The 21,971-nt window shown below is 42.3% G+C and overlaps 1 protein-coding gene across 1 annotated transcript in view; it reads left to right on the top strand.

Moving 5' to 3' along the window:
* Positions 1 to 7,318: 7,318 nt before the first annotated feature.
* LOC138608760 (potassium voltage-gated channel subfamily KQT member 4) overlaps positions 7,319 to 21,971 on the top strand; it is a 45,398-nt gene continuing 30,745 nt past the window's right edge. The window contains exon 1 of the mRNA XM_069681323.1: positions 7,319 to 7,620. Coding sequence (XP_069537424.1) covers positions 7,319 to 7,620 — 302 coding nt within the window. The remainder of the gene's footprint in view (positions 7,621 to 21,971) is intronic.

Here is a 21,971-nt window from a genome sequence, read left to right as displayed (position 1 = left end):
GTTTGTGTTGTTTTCTCAAATAGCCACAAGAGGGCAGCACTGGTCTAACAAACTGTAAATGCTCTATTAGGGCGCCTGATTTATAGCCAAACACACTTTTACAATTTTTCACCAGGAGCATTGTTTTAGGAGCAGAGGCGATCCATCCAATGTTTACCCACAATGCACCCAAACAGGACAATACAAACACCACTAATCTAATTTCTACTGGAAAAGCTTTCTGTGCTACAAAGGGCAAGCGATTAACAATAGAGTCACGAGTTATTTGGCCGGAGACTGCTGAGCTCCTGCGAGATCAGACTGCTTCTTATCCTTATCCGACCTAAATCTTTAAAGGCAGAGCGGTAATTATGGTGGAGCAGAAAATGAAGTATGCAGAGAGATGCAGGGCGCTCACAGTGTCCCTCTTCACCCTGATTTAAAGGTGTAACACTTGACATTGTAAGTCAAAGTTCAGATGTTACACTTTGAAGTGATTTTTCCCACACATGCACCAGAAGCAGCCGCTAAGTTCACAATAGTTACATAAGCCACATGTAAACACCGGTCAAACAGAAGGGCCCCTTCCTAATCGCCTTAATCAGCGAACAATAACTGCATTAACGAGTGCAGACTCATGCTCGGATCTTTCTAATAAGAGCGGCGAGGATTGTGAGAATGTGGGAGCTTAATTCGAGCATGAAAAGGATTGTCTGCTGGTATTTTTCTTGGCCGGCTCGTCCGGTCACATCAAGGCAACCTGCTCCGGAGGAATTGGGGCCGACTGCCTTGGCTGAACAGAAGTGGACATTCACTTAGATGGGGTTTTAACCCCTTTTCCCTCTTACAGAGGTGTCGGGAGAGTTTCTTTTAATCACCATCAAACCATAATGCGAGCTTTTCCCAGGTCCTGGCATTTTAGTGTTGTGTAAGAATAATGTGACACTTCAATGATCCTGCACCTCTCGAAGAAATTAACCCAGAGCCAGTGTCTTCATTTTCCAGTGCTTTAAAAAGTATGAAAGAGTAACACAGTCATTATGAAAAATGTGAAATTGTATTAAATCCCCTTTTTTATTTTATTTTACAAAGCTTATAAATTGTTTAACTAGTCAAAAAAAGGCTGAATTTGTGTCAGTGGCGTAAACAGAAATGTATTATTGAAAAGGCCTCTGAAAAATTCACAGGCTCGGTCACAAGCAGCCCAACAACAGTCCAGACCATAACAGTTAATAAACCATGCAAGTAACTGTATGAGGGCGTATTAGGGCCATTGATAGATCAATAGATCTTAATGTAAACAGGGAAGACCAAAGCAATGGTGCCCTGCATATACAAAATTAAAATCACGTGCTTATACAAAAAATGTTTGCATATAAAAGTGTAAAAATGAACACTTTTGTACCAACAAATAGAACATAAACACGAGACAGATAGACCTACAAAAAAAAGGAACATTGTTAAACCTGCTTAAACTGTTTTTTAAGCACTTTACCTGTAAAAAGAAAAAAAAGAAGCCAAAGGCTCTATTCTAAGTTGAATAAAGCAGATGGTGTCTATATCCAGCTATTTATTTACCCTGATGCTGTCACACTTAAACAGGGTTACGCCATGCTCATGATGGCTAGCATGCTGTGTGTTTCATTATTATTGATACTGTATTACAACTGTGTCCTCCACTGTCGACGCGTCAGTGTAGAGCAATCCCCCCTGTCAGGATTCATTCCCGTACAATGACCCGCTCTCTGTACATCATCCCTTACTTGGTGTTTAGTAGAAACACGTCACAATCAGCATCCGGACTTTGAAGACGCGTTGTTGTGAATTTGGCCTACTCTGACATAAACAACATACTTTATTTAGGACAATCTCTTTGTTTCCTTTCCGAATTTACAACATATCACCCTGAGTACAGTCTCATAACATAACATAATAAGAAAAGAAAGGGACATTAATACATAAATAAAGATGGGTCTCCAACCTTTTCTCATCTGAGAGCTACTTGGAAAAAATGAAAGTGGCATTACATCGCTGTAATTGCTGCTGGTGGCGCCCCATGTTGCTTCTTTTGTCGACTGAAAGGTTGGTACCACAAAAACTTGCTTTCCCACTCCCCGTGGAAATAGTATGTTTTCTGCTTTTTCTTGGCGTGGCCTCCTTCGTTGTCCATCATAAATCTGGCTCAACAGGCTAACGGCACCGAACTCCTACTCAACTAGCAGACAGCATATCTGGCCCGACCTGTCGGTGGAGGTTGCTGCAGCACAGGTTGACAAACCTGCCAGGAGCATCACCGTTTGTTACTGACAGCTGATTGGCCTATCCTATTATTGTTCGAGGGGGTGGGACATCTGTGTATTTGAATGAATTGAAGTGGGAAGAGGCTTTCAAGGTGCATTCATAGCTACATATAGTCTGTGAACCTCTTGGCGAGCTACTAAAATCCAGGCCGCGAGCTACCTGTTGGAGACCCCTGATGTAAATAATCTAAAAATAGCAAAAACAACGAACCAAGTCTGATAATCTCTTAATGGCCTGGTTCAATTGTGGATGGGCTAAGGCACAGCTAGGCCTGCCCGTGCCTACGCACCTGTTTGCGTCCATGTTTTCAGTCAGAATTAGGATGCTGTCTGATAAAAAAGGCAACAAAAAAAAGCTTCATTTTGATTTAATTTAATAAACATAGTTTATGCACAATTATTCACTTTCATTCTGTTCTCCAAGAAGGCCCCTTTTTTAGACCCCTAATCACATCATTTCTGTTAATTCAGGAAAATGAGAATAATTTCTTTCATAACTCAATCACAGCCTTGAAATAAATCCTCTGAGTGAGTGACCTTTCTGCTCTGAGCTCTTTCAGACTTGGATTTTTCAGCTCCTGTTTCTTCAGATACAGAAAAGGGACTTTTAGGAGACCACTGATGATGCAGAACTTCAACTTGTGATTTTAAACATTTACCTCTTTTCTACCTTTAATCCCTTAAAACCTTTTTTACATCTCATATTTGTGTGTACTTTATAAAACGTGTGTGTGCTCGGACTTTTTATAGCTCTGGGTTGTACGGCTCCGGTTTGTTTTTGCCTGTCAGAAGTGAGGTAGTGTCTGCGCCGCTGTCCCCTCCACCCTTTAAGCGGCTGTCAGTAACACACTGCACACTCCCCGCTGGAGAGCGTGCTCAGTCACCGCTGTAAAAGCACCCAGAGAGGTTACAAAGGATCTTTTGAGTGCTCATGAATGAGCCACTGAGTGAGGTCTCAGTCCAAACTACTGTAACTTCCTGACTCAGTCTCTGGATTCAGTGAGCTGACACTTATTTATTCATGTTGCAGAATGGCAGGTTGTAGCACTGATTAAAGCAGGAAAGCTGCCTCACATCAGCTGACGTTTATACAGCGTCTACGTGAGTGTGTAGCTCAGCGGGGGCTCCAAACAGCACCGCTTCACACACTCCAAAGACCAGAACCAGACGTATCACGGCAACATTAATCAAACACAAAAGACACTATATAAACAGATCATTAGCCCCCGTCCTCTCTTGGTTTCTCTGATGTTTCCCATTAAGAAAAATCTGGGTTAAAGAAGAGGAAACGGATAAAAGAGGAAGAGGAAAGAGGTTAAATAAATGCAAACAAGAGTGCGGCCTGGGAAAGCCATTAAGTGGCGCAAGGAAACGTCCAAGTGCGCAGCGGAAACAAAAGGTTGGTGGGGGTCGGATGGAGCGAGATCACACTGTACTATGTGTGGTGCACAATTGCTGATGTAAGTATTCCTAAGTTCCCATAGATTCCCCTGAGTGGCTGTCGACTCCCGGAGCTCAGCGAGGCTCTGTGGGGCGTGAGTGAATGCCCGGAGCGAGGAGTGCAGTGGAAAAACAAGAGGGAGAAGGGAGAGGTGAAGGGAACAGCCGCCTCCGGGCCCCTGTAGTCCGCTGTGGGTCATCCCTGACTGTAATTCCACCCTGAGGGCCACCAAATCTGTGTGCAAGAGTGTGTGACTTCTTCCTTGGGTTGTGTACATTTGTTCTTTCAACCGTCAGGTCCAGATTTTACAGTGTGACCTTGCTCAGCTGTTGTGTGTCATCAGGAAACTTAGATGTGGATCCCTCAGGGTAGGAGCAGAGCTGCCCTCTCAGTCGACACCTTCATCCTCGGTTTGGACAGCTGAGAGTCGGAGAGGAGGAGGAGGAGGAGGAGGAGGAGAGGAAACCAGGCTGATAGAGGGAGATCCCCGGTATAGGATGCCATTGTGTTTATGTTTAGATGGCACCTCCTCCTTTCATCACAGCATGGTTAGTCCCCACAGGACTTTTGGATGACTTTCTTCCCAAATTAGACCCTCTGTCCTTCCTATTCATGTTATTCACATCAGAAATACACACCTTTACTTACACGTGTGGGAGGGGATTATTTCCTTTGCTTAAAGGAGTCCTCAAGGCTTCACGATGTAAATTAGGCCGGTTAGAAGTCGATAGTTTCATAAATTAAACATCAGAAGTTGCTTTCAAACCAGTCTTAATCCAAAGTATAAACTTTTTTAAGTCCTATATTTCCAAACACCTTGAGATCTTGAGTGGGTGGATTCAGTGTTTTGTAGCGTAACCAAAATATAATGACACTTTTTTTATAATCTTTATATAACCTTGAATTGTGCGTTTATGATTAGTTGTTTTCACTCAGTACTTCGGCTGCTTTTTGCAACTTTTCATCTGCAACAATGAATGACTGACTGATTGATTTGATGCCTTCTGTGCCTTCAACATTGTCACGTTAATTGAAAATTATTGGGTTCTTTTAACTGTTGGTCTAACAATACAAGTTATTTGAAAAACTTTTGGCTCTGCAAAATTGCAAAGGACATTTTTCTGACACATCCATCCGTTATCTATATACCGCTTACCCGGGGTCGCGGTGGGCTGGAGCCTATCCCAACTGTTATTGGGCGAGAGGCAGGGTTATACCCTGGACTGATCGCCAGTCAATCACAGGGCTGACGCATAGAGACAGACAAACTTTCAGGCTCACATTCACACCTACGGGCAATTTAAGAGTCACCAATGAACCTTGGACTCAGGGAGGAAGCCGGAGAACACGTAGGGAACCCACACATGTATGGGGGAAAACTAGGAACCTTCTAGCTGTGAGGCAACAGCGCTAACCACTGCGACACATGTAACATTTAAACTTCCTTGTTGGATCAATATGGTGAATTATATCTAATTTAAAAGACAACATTATTGGTCAGTATTAATAGTTTAATGACAGTAAATATTAGTGAGCACTGTCCGTCTAAATGTTGCTGTTTTTAAGCACAAATAACAAACATGAAAATCCACTTTTGCCCTACATATCATACCGATTCGTCCTGTCAAAAAGCCCCCTGTCTGTATTAACACGTTGCTTTATGAAGCACAGCTGTCAACACTTGATTCCTTTTTATGACCAGCAGTGAGTCCATCACTGTGTGTGTGTGTGTGTGACGCTGTGTAAAGAGTCAAGGATTACTGATGTATAGTTATGTAACATGAGCCGGCCCTGGGAATCATGTCTAATTGTGACTTGTGAGCGACTCCAGCTGCATTCCCACATGTCATTACACAGACCTGCATGTTCCATAAACTGCAGCGGCCACAATGGACAGGAATGCAAATAGTGAATCATGTGTCATCTATTGTACTTGAATTTCCATTCAGTCGAGCAGGGATCAAAGATGCGAGCGATGATGTGCCGGAGACAGAGAGCAGATTCTCTCCTTTTCTCTTCCTCCTCAGGAATCGACCCCACAGGAGCTGCAGGTTTACATTTGACCTGTTATATAAACAGTTCAGTGTGAGTTATCTTTGAAGTCGCATTGTGCTGGTCAGATGATACAGTGGGGCCAACGGGAGTTTGGGGACCACCTCGCCATGCATTCCTCGGAGGCCCCTCTGACAGGTGATCTCTCTACAGGGTCCTGTGCTGAATAACCCGTGTATTTGTGTCATAACCACAGCAAGCCTGTGTGTGTGTCACAGTCGTGGATTTAGAAAGCTGTGGGCGGTGTGTCGCTGGGTCTCCCAGCACCTGTCTCTGCTTTCCCAAACGCCTGTATCCATAGAGCCCCCGCCCACAATTCAAAAGTGATATTTTATCTCCACAGAAAAGAGAAGGGGAACTTTTGTGAGTTACAGTGCCTTGAAAAAGTATTCAAATCCCCTTGAACGTTTCCATTTGTTGTCATGTGCAGTTAAAAAATGATTTAATAAGGGTTGTATGTTATGGACCAACATAAAATAGTCCATAATTGTGAAGTGAATAACATCTTTTTTTAAATTATTTTCAAATGGAATGAGCACTGATTGTTTCCAAAGTCACTTGAGCTTCTTAGCTCTATTTGAAACCTCTCATCCTTCCGGTAAAAGCTCCCTGAATGAGAAAACAACTGTCCCGTCTCCCTCTCACTTTCACTGCGTCCACATCAGTCCCGTACGCGACTTCCTCGCCTCTCCTCTTTTTTTCCTCCATGCACGTAAACTCACCAGAAAGGAGGGTGTTTCATCTAAGTCAGCGTTTTCAAACCAGATGCAAACATCAGCAGGCGATTATTTGGCCTTTCTTCGGAGTTTCTGAGTTGCGATTCTTTGACATCACACTGTGATGGTCTTCTTCACTTGTGCGCGCTCCACCCCGCGTGTCGAAACGGAGGAGCGCTGGACCAGTGGGACGCACGAGGAGGGGAGAGCAGGCTGATGTTAGCGGCTGTGGCGAGTCTCACTCTGATTACTGAAATTATAGGAAAGAGCTAAGCAAACTTAGTGGCCGAATGCTTCTTACTGTAGTTTGTTTGGATAGCTTAAATCCACTGCATGTCCATTACGCACGATTATTATGTAGGTTTCTGTGATTTATAGCTGCATGTGTAAAGAGTTACTTTACCTGTACGGGTTGTCATTTCTGCACAGTGATTGCAGCTTAGCAGCTGAACTTGCCTGTTTTCTTGGACTTGGTGTAATCACTTCTCTGCACCCGGCTGACTACTTATCACATCTACTCTTTTACAATGATCGCTGAAGGTCACTTTTCAGCGCGACGCACTTGTCCCACTACTGTGCATTTTCTCCTTTGCGACCGTGATTTGATTTACAGATAGCTTTAAAATCTTAACCAACCAAACTGAGACTGAAAAGTAGCAGGGATGATATTTACTCGTGTGTTTTGATCAGTAGACTACTTTTAGTCCACTTTAAAGCCAAGACAAACCGGACTATGACTTGACCAAAACTTTGCTGTGCGCTCTCGCGGGTGATCCAGTGAGAAAAGTGTCAAATCATAGCCTATGTAGTTTAACCGAGTTAGCCTGAAGATGTTAGGAAGTCCGTCAAACAACGGCGGCATCAGAATGCTGGTGCCCCCGGCTCCGAACGACGACAGGCGGGTAGAGTTTGTGGCTCTCACCGCTGTGCACACGGAGAGGAGCGAGCCGTCCACCCCGGAGCGCGGACACCCCTCACACCGCACAGGGCTGCTGGGCACCCCGCTGCCCGGGCCGCCGGGACCACGGGCCAACTCTTCCGCTACGAGCAAACGCTTCAGAAAGTTGCAAAACTGTCTGTACAACGTGCTGGAGAGACCCAGAGGATGCGCTTTCATCTACCATGCATTTATGTGAGTACATTATCATTTATTGAACTGCACATGTGAGTGTTTTCTGTCTTTTCCTGTCCTGTAACAACTTTCGAAAGTCTCATAATGTTAGCACGTAAAGCCACATGCTACCAGATATGCTACATTAGACTTGTTTCCAATCATGTTATTTGATCAGGACGTGCCAGCAGTCATTTGATGAAGTTTCCAATTAACCGAGCAGAGTTGCATATGCAGCGATTATCACGATCATATGCCATGCATCATCTCAGCACGGGGTCTCGTGTTCAATTTCCCCCTGTCTCTGTGTGATTAAATCATCAGGAGGACCTCGGATGTTAAATTGAATTTGTCCACATCCACAGGGGGCGATTGGCATTTTGTTAAAAATCAAAATCGCTTTGCCAACAATTTTGATGCCTGCTGGTAGCCGTACTTTTAAATGAATTACTTTAATGTATGTTCCTTTTTTTTACTTGACAATTGAGTTTAAGACTGAATGATGTACTTTTCTAAGGCAGTAAGCGCAAATTAACCTCACTTCTGTCTTGTGAAGGTTTTAAACTTAGACTGGACTTTATTGCTGCATTTTTCTGACAGGACAAAATGACCTGAACCTGTTACGTGACACCTTTTTATCCATTAAACCCATGTAGTAAACATAAAGCTCAAACTACAGCAGCTCCCCCGCTGTACTGGAGAAAGTCTTCTGTCAGGGCTTTAAAGTACCCGTGAGCCATATGCTCCACAATGTATACAACATGTAAACACTGGAAAAGTATGAGCTCACTGGTAGCTGTGTGTGTTCCCCTCTGACAGACCAGCAGCTCTGGACTCATTTGTCCAAACCACGCTGTACTGGATTTCATGTGGTTGAATGTGCACCTGTTTCAGATTTAAATTTAACCTTGTTAATAACGAACAAAATAACAGGAGGGACTGTGAATGGTAGGTCTAAGCGTCTCTTTAAAAGTCAAAGTTCACTCAGGGAATATTTGTTGATTTCAAGGACAGTTGCGCACCAGCAGCCGTCTCCCAGCTGTGCCAGTGGACAGGGCAGAAGTGTAGGAGCTCCTTGGACCTTGTCGTGCTTTCATTGTTTAAACAAGCACAGCCGTCTCCCTGCCAGGGCCGTCACGTGTTTATAACAGAGGGAAATCCCGCTGCAGAGGCACCGCTCGCATACACGTTCACATTATATACCGTCTGCAGAAAAGTTGTGCAGATTGGCCAGTCTCACTTCTCCCTGTCGGGGTTTTCCTTCTACATTCCCACAAGTCTGCAGACACACGCAGAACTGCATGTCGTGCACCGCCTCCACCCTGTGTGCTTCTCATTAAGAGCGATGGCCTTTGCGGGGGTTGATGTGGGTGACATTCACCCTGACATTACAGGCCAGCAGCTCTGCCACTGTTGTTGTATCTCTGTCAGAGGCGGCTAGGCAGCCGCTCGGAGGTGCCCAGATCAGGTTTCAGATGCCTCAAAGACGGAGCTGGACTGAGTTTAGAAGTGAGCCGCCGCTGCTGTGGCTGGTTTTATGCAGCTGTGTTAACAGATTGCCAAATATCTGAGTCTGAAAACTTACTCTGCTCTCATCCTTGACATGATGTTGGTGTTGGGTGCACATATGTTAAACTGGGCGCATCCTTCCCTTAGCTGTGTGTTTGTTCAGATTAATCACATGTGAGGGTGCTCGCCATGCTGGGAGCAAAATTCATTGTGTGTTGAAGCTCAATTAAGGAGGCGTTGATCTATTGTAATTAAATTGAGCCATACACTGCTGTGCTAACTTCCCTTGATCCTTTAATTAGCCCTGCGTTGTAACAGGGGACGCAGGAGCAGATGCGTTGATTCCAGAGAGCCTCAATACGCAGGTGTCTGAAAGTGAAGGAGCGTACTGCTGTTACGTCCCTCCACAGGCCGCACTCCTAAACCCTTTATGTTGCTGTTACATGAGATGCATCCTTAAAAAGATATGTTTTTCTTCTGGATCAAAGGGTAACTTAAATCTCCTGCCTTCTACACGGTGCAGGTTACATTACTATAAACTGATTCACATCTGTTACTGTGGACGAAACACTACACTCTTCACACACTCTTTCCTGCAAGTCTTACAGCTGTATGCTAATCCAGAGCTGGCTCACAGCTCCTCCTCTCCCCTCCCGAAAACCTGCTGTTAGCTAAGTGAACAGACTCAACTACAAGTCTTTCTAATCTACCAAAAAACAGGGAGGGAGGGTTGAAAAGGAAGACACTTGTTAAAAGGGACAATAGAATTCCTGGAAACGTGCGTGGATCTGTAATAAAGGTCTACAAAGAATTCCTACGCTCGCTGACCTGATGGGTTGCATGGAGACGGACCTTCAGGTTATTACGTTAGCCAACACTCCGGTTTAAATGGTGCGTGGACCGTTTGAAATGTTAAGTGCTGCTTGTCTTGTTATTGTGCCCTTACACACTTAGAGTAAAAGCTAAAGACTTCTTTGGCAGCCTTGGATCCCCTCGCTTTCTTTTTTCCACCTGCAGTGAAACTGCAAGGCCAGCAGGAGAGGCGGTCTGAGCTGGTGAAAGTTTGTTCAAGCACCAACGGCCCAGAGAGAAAGTTTGAGTTGAGAGAAAGTGTGGAGGTTTTCAGGAATTTTTTTTTTGAGGAGTTATTGGTGAGGACTGCAATTAGTGATTTGGATTACATGTTTAGTGTGTAAAAAGTGTGAACATAATTTTATATATCTACCCAGATGAGGGGCTGACATTTAAGCAATATCACACTTGAGGTTGTGATGTTATCCCGCATATCATCACAGCTTTGATTTTGCTGTGCTGATATTCAGTATAACATCATGACCTGGAGTGTGATATTGCTTAAATTTTATACAACAGTTATACAAGCAGCAAATAGTAGTAAACGGCAATAATCAACAACACATTACTTTTTTACGCCACCAGCTCATCTAGTTTCATAACTTAACTGAAACTGGACTGTTGTTGCCAAGCAACCCAAACATTCTTCTGCTCTCTGTGTCTACAGGTTACCACAGATCAGCTGTTTTTTATTATGTACATTTATCTATTTGTTTTAATTTATCATCAAGCAGTGAAATATGAGTGTCTGTTGTGTGATTCAGAGGTACCAGCTTCATCAATTTAGACATACAGGGTCTGCTGTAATGTTAATTAACAGTATTCAAAACACCTGGCTGAGGCGGAGTGATACACAGAGCTTCAATTCCGTACAATGGGAGCAGATGGAGATGCGTCGTCCATCTATATATACAGTCATTGGTCGGTTGTATACTTTTAAATATCGCACTTTGTCCGAGAAACACTTTTAAAACCCAAATAAAGTTAGTCTTCAATGATGTAAAACTTCCATGATAAAATTTTTTATCATCATGAGTAGATGATAAAAATCCATCTAATCGTGTCAGCTCTATTATTGGCCCTGTCATCTGTGCGTGTTTGTGTGTTTATGTGTGTGGAGCGTCTGTGTGTAAACCCGACCTGTGAGCTCGGCAGATGACCGAAAACATTCAGAAGGATCTGTTTCAGTGTTTCCCCTCACCTTTGACCCCTCACCCATTTCCACCAAAGGCAGTGCCACATATAGAGCATCGCATGAGGCCGCATGTTTTTTACGTAGTAATTCATCGCAGCAGGAGGCAGGAGGTCCTCTGGGGCCGCAGAGCTTCAGTGTAAAATCCTGCGGCCAGTCGCCAATCAGGTCATACTCCAGCTAACACAAGCTCTGTGGTAATCCAAGAAGCCATCAAGACTCGATCTTGGCTTTCTCTGCCGTACTCTATCTTAGACTCGGGCTCGGGACAGAACATACAGTAACAGTGCATGTGGACGGACAGGAAAAGCAGTTGAGACCGAGCACAGGTCAGGTAGAGTGATTGATTGGTTCTTAGGAGGGTGAAATTATCCCGCTCATGTAATATTGATGTCTGACAAAAGAGGAGCAGAGATGTGAAGAGGAGAATATCATGGAGTTTTAGGACTGGATCCTGAGCAGTATCATCTGTATTAGTGGGTTAAAGAGAAAGGTCTTGAGTTTGTGTGGGACAAGCTACATGCTAACAATCCTGACAGGCTTATTGAGAGTTAGCACATTTGTTCTTGGAAAAAATTGTGTAGCTTCAGTGCATCTTTCACCGATGCCAAATTGATGTCATCAGGGTTATCTCAGTCAGTTTCATGATGTGACAACACAATAGTGAAGGTGTTGTTGTAGTCGTAGATGTACAAATACGATCTTGAATTAGAAATGATTGATGGCACCTTCACCCTTAAATGCTAACTTACCTGTTACAGGTTTTAGCTCGGTATTCTCCATAGGTGTATCATGGCAGAGGCGAAGAGACCAAAACGGATGTTGTTGGAGAGAAAGAAAAAGTAATCAAAAGAGTCAATCTCTGATCGCCTTTTAAGTCGTTGGCTAAAGAGTGAATTGGGCTCTGAAACTGTAGGGGCACCAACTTGCAAATAACTTGCATAATGTAGCTTTTTAGTTAGAGAAACATTGTGGTTTAGGTTTGAAGTGACTTTTTGTCCTTGAGGACAAAATGTCTTTTTTTGTCACGATGGTTTAAGTAATAAGCCTGTGGTTGAGGTCGGAGGAATGATTGTGGAAGTGGATACTAGAAACGAGTGCTGACTGAGGATTCAAAATGAGAAATAATCTCTTGACTGGTTTTAAACATATCTTGGTTGTGGCTCCTGCTGAAACCAATGATTCTGTTGAAGTCAGTCTCCAGACAGCCTGTGTTAAAAAGAGGATATGTTGGACCCCGCTGCTAAATTGGTCGCCCTTTTTAGATTTGCACAATACTAAATCCCAGCCTATCCATTTAAATGTCTTTATTGCAAACTGCTCGTTTGTATGTAGACTTCAACAAATCACTGCTGTAATTGAATAAATGATAGAACATTTAGTGCTTGTAAGTCTTTAATAATGCAGCTTTAATGCTTTTAAATAAATCTATTACTCTGACAGGGAATTTCTTCTTCCGTCTTTCTTCCTTTGATCTGAAATATCGCTTCACAAATGTCCAAAGTAAACTTTTCATGTCAGACAAACCGCACAGATAAACCATTTAGGCCCCCTGCTGTGTAGGAATCCTTTCACTTTAACCTTTTATGGCACACACACGAGTGATGGTTTATGAGTCTAAGGCCACATTATTTATAGATGTGGAGGGAGATACCTACACAGGGCTCCATAGCCTCGCCCTTGATGCCTACATGCCTATATGGCTATAATTTGTTCTCCACGCATCCTGCTGTAAACAAAATGCAGTTTGAAGCGTTTCATTAAAGGTGAATTGCCTTTCTGACATTATTAAACTCAATTAGCTCGGCGGCTTGTTGATTGAAAGTGTTCCCTCTATCTGTCGATCCTTGCAGTTTTCCCACTCAGAGCCAGCTAATCTGCTTTCTCACCTGGGTCGTGGAAGCCGTCTGGTCTGCTTTTACAGGTTTCCAACCATGCGACACAAAATCTACTAAAATCCTCCCTCTCCCCTTTTCTTGCAACCTCCAAAAAACCCCTGACGCGCTTGGTGTTTTTTTTTTCATTATTAATGGTCTAAGTAATGAAAATCAGAAAATAGCTTTTTGTTTTGTTGTTTGCTTTTTAGTCAGCACATGAGTGAGTTTTTATTGATGACTCAGAGGGGTGCAGTGGAGAGGGAAGTGGCACCAGAACGCAGTGAAGGGAGAAAGCCACTCGGCACTTTGTGCGGGGTTTTTAACCTGCTCAGGACTGCAGATTGTATTCTTGTTGTTCATTTACCGCTGCTGTTTTTTTATCAGTTCCCCTCAGCAGGTTGTGTAAATTCTGCTCCATTAAGGATCCTTTATGGCTCATATCCTCCTCCGTCACTCTATCTCTCTTTTCTCCATCATTCCCTCCTTCCTGCTCATCCTGAGTGGGAATATCATCTCTCCTTGATGTACCGCCCTGTCTAATTGACTTCCCCTCTCTCACTGTCTCTCCATCACTTCCCTTTTCTTCCTCTCTGGCCTGATTGGCCGGTCTGTTTGTGTGTATGCAAGATCAGCTATGCATCCCTTTGTAATAAACAGATAATGTTAATAAGGTCAAAGGTCAAGTTAGTGAATTGTATGATTGGCGGATACATTAAACAGTCGAGTGAACTAATATAAACTGGGCGCTACTTTGCTAACTGATTAATCACATCAGTAATTTTTCCAGCAAAAATCCATCATATTTTTCTTGTTTTAGCTTCTCAAATATGATGATTTCTGGTTTTTCTTCTAATATGAAATCTTATTTTCTCTTATTCTTTTTTTTTTTTTTTTTACCATTCTCTTATTTTCAGGACAAATTGAACATTCTAATAAAAAACAAAAACAAATCAATCACAGCTCTTAATTTTAGTTAAGCAACTGTTAAAAAGTTTGGACTAAATTGGTTTATTACACAGCTATGTTAAATACTTGATTCTGAATGGTTAATTATGGCATTCTGAGGTCTGTTATTTCTCGATAACAGACCGTTATTATGAAGAACAGACCGTTGCTAGGGATGTGGCTCTCACTGTGATTGTAACAGACTATTTTATAAGGAAAACGGAAATATAATCATTTTAAAATTAATACAATCATTTTCAAATCTATATTTTGTGTCGAATAATTGATTTCGTAAGTAAAAAGTCGTGTAATAAGTGGGATAATGGATAGTGAGCAAGGAGGAACCCCTTCAGGGTGAGGCAAGTCCTGCTCACCCTGTTGGGGTTCCATTCCACGGTTACAACCTGCTCACTATACATTATCCCTTACTTATTACACAGTTGTGTTGAATACTTGATTCTGACTGGTTTATTACGGCATTCCGAGGTCTGTTATTTCTCGATAACAGACCGTTGTTATGAAGAACAGACCGTTGCTAGGAATGCGGCTCTAATCACACAATCCTGAGGACTAACTGTAATCATATCAATCCGGTTAAACGGAAAATGAAAAGATAATAATTTATAAATTAATACAATTATTTTCAATTCAATATATTGTGTCAAATAATTCACAAGTAAACAGCCGTGAAATAAGCTTCGCATGGGGTTCCTGCTCACCCTGTCGGGGTTGCATTCCACGATAGCAACCTGCTCACTATACATTAACCCTAACATAGCCTACATTATCAACAATTGCATTATATGAATCTTTTCCTCCAATACTTCTTAATTTACACAGAAACTTAAAGGATCTTCTGCATCTACTGTAAAGCCACACCAATAGTGCTGCCCTGGTAATGCTCCTTTGATAAAGCATCTCTGGCATTTCCTTTGATTTGAGCTAACATCAAGTGGAGCTGCTAATGAGATTCAGGTCAGGGTGACTGGACTGGGCAGGAACTCAGAGGAGATGAATTTGGCTGATTTGTGTTGTTGAGTTTTTAAAGACACAGTAATGACAGACACAAGGTTATTTTTTAATCATGATATATCGATCCGGTGCTGCTGTGCACCCTGTGAGGACAGTTCTTATATGTGAGGGAAAATGCACTTAAAAGTCGTAGTGTAGCTTTAAAGGTGGAATACTATAATTTTGTCCTCTTAAAAGTCTTGAGGTCTTGGCTTGTGTGTGTGTGTGTGTGTGTGTGTGTGTGTGTGTGTCAGAGTCCGCCTGGAGGTCTCAGGTCTCTCTATGCTTGATATCTCCTTGTCTTTCCCCGGCTGTGGCTGAATTTTTCCAGAGTGGCCTCCTATCCGCTAACACCTAAGTGTGGCATAGAGGACGAGCAGAAAAAGGAGGAAGGAGTAGGAGGGAGCTTGATTTTAGGTGAATGATAATATAATGTGATACTCTATTGATCCCTTTAGGAAAATTTTCTTTCCGCTTGTCCCTACAACAGGAGCAAGTGGGGGATCCAGTGTCTTGCTCAAGGGCACTCCAGCTTCCTAATGGTGGATTAAAAGGTGGCCTATTTAAATATGAGAGGAGCGTCCAGCAAAACTAGATGAAAGAGTAAAGAGAAAATCCATGTTTTGGAGGTGTTTATAGTCCTCAAAGGAGGGAGGGGCTTTTAATGGGACATGTCATTTGTGTGTGCATGAAGGGAAAGGAGAGTCGAGGTTAGCTGATGTATTAATTTCTCCTTTCGGGGCAAAATGCGTCTCTCTTGGGAGCGAACCGTCTGTCCTGGGATGGCCTGCCAGGGAATCAGGTTTCCCCCCCGAATATCCAGGCCTGCTCCCTCTGCTCGCTTTCACCCACCAGGAAACATATTTGCACACACACCAATACCATGAGGGGGGAAAGCAAACTAGTGTTGTTTATTTACTTAACTGTGCAGAACATGTGAAACAGGCTGAAGGTGAAAACGTTCCTGTTTGATTCCCTCTTACATAGGTGATCCGTAGGGGCTAATCTGCAGTAATCTGTGTTCGTGTAATGTTAATGTCGCTGATCAGGCCAGAAATACTGATGCACTTGGCTGTGAGGGTTGAAGGGAAATGCCAAGAGTTTATTTTGGCTAGTCGAGACCCTCTAAACACTACAGGCCTGCTTTCACAGCCAGGAAAGTCCTGAGGCAGTCTCACAAGTCCCCTCTACTTTATATCTTATTTCTACATCTCTCTGCGCTATACAGCATCCGTTATTTCTGCAGAAGTGGCAAGACTGTAGACGTACTATAGAGGCTGCAAATACTGACAAATTGTTGTGTCAATTTCTTGTAGCAGTCGTTCATTTAAACAAAATGCCATTGGTGGGGGTTTGTTAATTTCCTGGGATTTCTGCCAGTGTGTCGCTTGTGTTCTCAGGAGACTACGTTGTTTAAACTACACGTTCCTCTCAGCTGCTGACACATTTCCGTGTATACAGTGATGCTGAGGAGGCGGGATCACTTCAGTTGTGTTGTCTCATTTGTTACTATGGAATAGTGACAAGGTCTTAATGTAATGTTTCTAAAAATGTGGGTCCTTTTCAAAAATGCTTGATGGGACATCTTTTTTTACAATGTGGCTGTCCTTCTTTTAGACCTTTATAATCATCAGCCTTCAGAAATGGGTTGGTTCTTCTGACTGTTTTAGCCTGGTTGTGCTTATACTCAACTTATGGACAGTTTTTTCTTGTCAGCCTTCTTGTGTGTCAGAGACTCGTAGTATTACATATGGGGTTCCTCAAGGAAGCGTTCTTGGACCACTTTTATTTTCATTATATATGCTGCCTACCACTTGGAAATGTTACTCAATTACTATATCTCACACTCATTTGCATATCTCTGTCTCAGTGCACTGTCATTTAGTTTCTCACAAATTTAATTAATGTCTGGGTTGTTGAAAAAAACTCAATAAGTAAAAAGCTGAAATACTTTTATTTGGACCCAAAGCTGCCAGAGAAAAAAAATGCACCCAATGCTTGGAGGTCATTACCTTTTTTCTATTCCACTACAGCATTTCTGAGTACTTTCTCTTAAAACGCTTTACAGTGCTACCAACACTTTGCTTTCTCTCACTGCCCTGCTTTAAAACAACGTAACACTCCACTGTCAAAACCCTGCAACCCGGCCATTAAGTAGAACAGGACAATTAGGATGTTGGTGACGATAGACGGCTCTGCCAGTAAAGTCTGACTCTCTGACTGGAAATGTATTGTGTCAAAAGCCATTTAAAAGCTACTTTGCAACCTCACTCCCTCTGTAAATGCTGCACAGTTGGCGCATCATTGAACGCACCTCTGTTATATCCAGTCTGTATACAAAGGCAGAGAAGTGTCCTCAGCTTGGGCACACTGTCACCTTGTCTACAATACGGCTGTACAGATCTGTGTACACGTTTCCACTCAGAGTTTGAATGATTTTCTCCAGTGTGCACAATCAATGCTTACAGAGCCTTTATGCTCCACATCCCCCTTCCCTGCTCTATTCTATGACTGAAAGTTTCAGGACTTCAGTGAATTGGATAAATATGGTGTATGTGTTCATCAAAGTGTGTGGCATGTGTTGGACTGATGAGTGTTTAGGAAGCAGGGTCTCTGTGTCAAGGACCATAAGGCAGAAAATAAATCAATACCTTTTGCTTTGCCATTATCTCTTAGCAGCACACTTAAGGTCGAACCATAATGAATGTCTACACCTTGCAAGGGCGATTATCAGCTGGTGCTGAATATTGCGGAAACTACAGAATAGCTTACTGCTGATAAGGAATTAACATGTTAGTTTATATTATTTTGACCCCGAGCAATGACTGCTGCATTTTAGGATCAGCAATGATGAAATGAAAGGTGCGATGTTAGGTTTCTGATATGATAATAACAAGGTACAGGAAACGCTGTTTCCAAAGGATGCTTCAGAGACAATATCAGGGTCAATAAAGTACAATATTTATGTAAATGCATTTATTTGCTTGTAGATCTGAAGTAATTAGACTTTGTCCCATTTTTCAAGTTGGGTAGTCATTATTCCGAATTTGTTCATAAGCTTTCAGTCATTATTTGGATACAAAAAATTGGTGTATTTTATTCAAACACATTGTGTTGACAGCTGCTTCCTGTATTTGAGGTTTGGTGATATTTGGATTTTGTCCCAAACGTGTTGCTGCACCTGCACAATCCACTGAAATGTTGAATTATATAATAGGTATGGGCATTTCAAGCAACTACTTACTGTGTACTTAAATACACTCCGAACTATTCGACTATTATTCGAATATACATAGTTCTTTTAGATTTATGATTTGCTAGATTTAACCTTTCAAAGTTTGCACTTGACCTCGCTCCTCACAGAACTCTCGGAGGGCTGCACAAGTCTCTGCATTTTTCTACGGTTGTGAATCTCACAGCGCCGCATCCACTTTACCGGCATCTGGTGCGCTACAGCCACTACAGCCACCGTCTGGCCGTAGTACAACCAGACGCTGGTAAAAAACAATGGAGAAAAAAATCTATTTTTAAGATGAGTCGCATTAACTTTTCGGGTTTTTATTATTTCTTTTTAAATAAATGAGTGACTATTGGAATATTTAAAATTCATGACCTATCCCTAATACATATCTTGTTATCAAGGTAAATCCTAACTAATGTCTTGTATAACTAATTCAGGTTACTCTACATGGACAGCTGACGGTTATAACCCAGTACATTACAACAAATAACATGTGAGCAAACAATGTTTATGCAATATGCATCAAACCAATAATATTAATATTGTTTCTGCATAGTATGATGTTTTTTCAGACATTCCAAGTTGTTGTTCCGACTTCAGTCCGGTCAGGAACCCATCTTATTCCTACATCACATCACTGCAGGCTATAATCCTCCATCAGGAAGTATTTTATTTCATATCTTCACACTGATACACTGTATATTGTGATATTATACATTTGAATGTAAAATCAATTGAAAAACTATCCGTGTGTTTATGGCTAATCCAGCATATAAAATACCTGACATATCAATGCACTCTATTACAGTGATGCAAAAATCAATGTTGTCATAAATTCCCGCTCACTCATTTGCATTATTTTCCACACATACTGCGTCATGTTAAACTTTGAGCTATCTCAGGAGTAACGTCATGGCAAAGTCTGTAACAGTAGACAAATTAAAATAGTCTCCTGGTTTGTGTTAAATGCTATATTACACAACCCTAATTGTCAGAAGGGAATAAAGTCAGGTCAGCTTTGTAGACACACATTTAAAGATGAGAATTGAACTTAAATTGGTCTAAGTTTAGAGCATTTTCCTGCAGTGTCATTGGTGTGTTAGCTTCACGTCTCCGCCTGCTCCTGTATATCGGACTGTGTCTCTGTGGCGTGTTATTGTTCTGGTATTGGATTTTATACTCTGTCAACGTGTTTGTAACTTTATCCGTTAGGCACGTGGGCGCGGTGGATTTAGTTTTCAGGATGACTGTGCAGCAGAAACAAACCTTTGCTGCTAAAACATCCTCAGGAGCTTCTTAACATCTCTCTTTCCGTTCTTGAAAACCTTCTTCTGTCTCCCTCCGTCTATGTTTGCTGTCTGTCTCTCGTCTCTGCAGACTCTGGGAAAGCCCACATGTCTCTGTCTCTGTCTCCTGTTGTCTCTGCCTGGCTGCACCCGCAAAGCAAGGCCCGTCTTCAGGGGTTGTTAAGATCGTTTTAATTTATAACTGCAGGCACTATAAACATGTGAGGAAGCAGCACCATGGAGATGGCGCTCAAACACAATCACAATGTGGGACAGTATTTATAAGGCCTGCCCAGCCTGCAGAGAGCGCTTTGCAACACGCGCGCATGTGTATACATAAGTGCGCCTGTGTGTGTCACTGCTGTCAGAAAAGGTCTTGATTGGCGTATGCAAAATGTGTGTGCAATCATGCAAGTGTAGGTTTATGGCAATTGTTCAATGTGTGTGTGAATGCTGGGCCAGATGCATTGTGGGTAGAGCATAAACAATAATCAAAGGTTAACGAGGGAGCCGTAATTACGCAGGCTGCCTGCCACTCTTGTGAGATTACTTTTTCCCGCGTCCTGTCCCCTCCTGCCTTTTGTGCACAATTCCTTCACTTGAACGCAGTTTCATTTCCTCGTTTCCTGTGTGGTGCTTTTGATTTTCAGTTTCTGCTACTGTGATCTGCGTCTCTACTCGCTTATCTTTGTTAGTTTCCATTAGAATGTTTTGCATTCTCTGTCTCTTAGCTGCACCTGTCTGTCTCTTTTGCTGTCCTCTCTTTCCTTGTGGTTTCTCTTTCTCCTTCATATCTTTATTCATTCCCTTTTTCTTACTCACTACATGAAGTGATCCCATGTCAACAGGCTTCACTATAAAGAAAGGAAGATAGGGACAAACTTTGTCTACCTCTGTCGTCCAAGTCATTTAGATCTGCTGCTGCTCTGGCCTCAAATCACTCTAATTCACTCCCTCTTTACAACCTGTATTAAATGTAATGAAGGGTAATTCATAATGAAAAGGTTTCTATGAATGTCGCAACATGTATTTTTAATTGAAAATACAGTAATGTATTTAAGCCAGGAGGAAATAGAAACATAACCATGAAGCTGCCACATGAAGCTGTCCTCGTTTTTCCATGTTGTGATGTCATGCAGACTGACTTTTTTCACATCCTTTGCAGAAAACAGCTGCTAACGCTGCTCCACACACACACAAACACACAATAAATCATGCCTGCTACCATGTCCACCCTGCAGCAGCATGTGTGTGTGTGTGTTGGAGGCCCCTCTGCTCTCCTCTCTTGGCCCTGAGATTAAAGCGATGTCAGCAGGTGTGTGATGAGACCTCACAGACGATACCTCATCTCTCTCTCTCTCTCTCTCTCTCTCTCTCTATCTTTTCCATTCTGCTTCTTCTCGTCTCGCCGTCCCCTCGTCTCTCCGATACATTATTCAGCCACCTCTGTCTCCTGTCCACTATTTTTTCCCATTATCTGTCTCCATGTCTGACTGATACTCACTCCTTGTGGTCATTGCTACTTTTCTCTTCACCTCCCTCTCTTCTATTTCTATCTCTAACTGAACTATTTCTATTCTCTCTCTCTCTCTCTTCTCTCTTCGCTACTTATCAGTGGTCAATCGATCATTTTTCGCACGGTTGCCAGACCTTGTGGTGTCCTGTGACGTCCGTGCAGCGTCCTGTGACCCAGAATGCACTTAAGACAAGGCCAATATAACAGAGGTCAACAAGGGAACGAGACTTCCTGTACCTGTACAATCAAGTTGCAAAGGCTGCAACCAAATCTGGAATTATGAATGAAAACGTGCGTTTATACCTTTTTTAAGTCTCTTTTAGGACTGTGTTAAATGCACCTGTTTACCAGTCAAACAGAAAGTCAATCAAATCACTGTTTTATAAGAAATAACATTAATAAAACTTTTATTATGAGGCTATACTGACATTCAAAATAACTGATTACACAGTAGGTTCGAGGTGACAACAAGTTAGCTTTACCGACACTCAGACGCCAACTGTGTCCTAACATCGATTAGATTTATCCACTCAGGAGACTGTTGTCCGAAAGCTCTGTTATCAGCTGTGAGAAATGCTTACAGAGAAATAATCAGCTTATGCGTGATCGAACTGCATCTTAAACTCGCTCCACCTGCTGGTCATCCTGACGTCGGCATTAGAGTAAGTGTCTGCCACAATTTATGCAACTTTCTGTAACAGTCGATCCATAAACACATCAACATAAACAATCATCTAACATATACACCTGATGTCTTCAGAATTATCGTCTCTATGAAGCTTTGTTGAAAAACTGTTTCTGGTGTTTAAAATATTTGAACATGTTCACAGTTTATTGGCATCGTGTTGAAATCTTGTCAATCGTGGCAATTTTTGTAACTCTATTTAACTAACAATCCAAGAAAAGCACCCACATCATGCAAAGTCTTTTGGGGGAACATTTT

The sequence above is a fragment of the Semicossyphus pulcher genome, unplaced genomic scaffold (genome assembly GCF_022749685.1).
Source record: "Semicossyphus pulcher isolate SPU_LCO1_2020_fin unplaced genomic scaffold, fSemPul1.0.p SCAF_5, whole genome shotgun sequence".
Lineage (NCBI taxonomy): Eukaryota > Metazoa > Chordata > Actinopteri > Labriformes > Labridae > Semicossyphus > Semicossyphus pulcher.
Note: the sequence above shows the minus strand (reverse complement) of the source record. Positions and strands in the feature narration are given on the sequence as shown.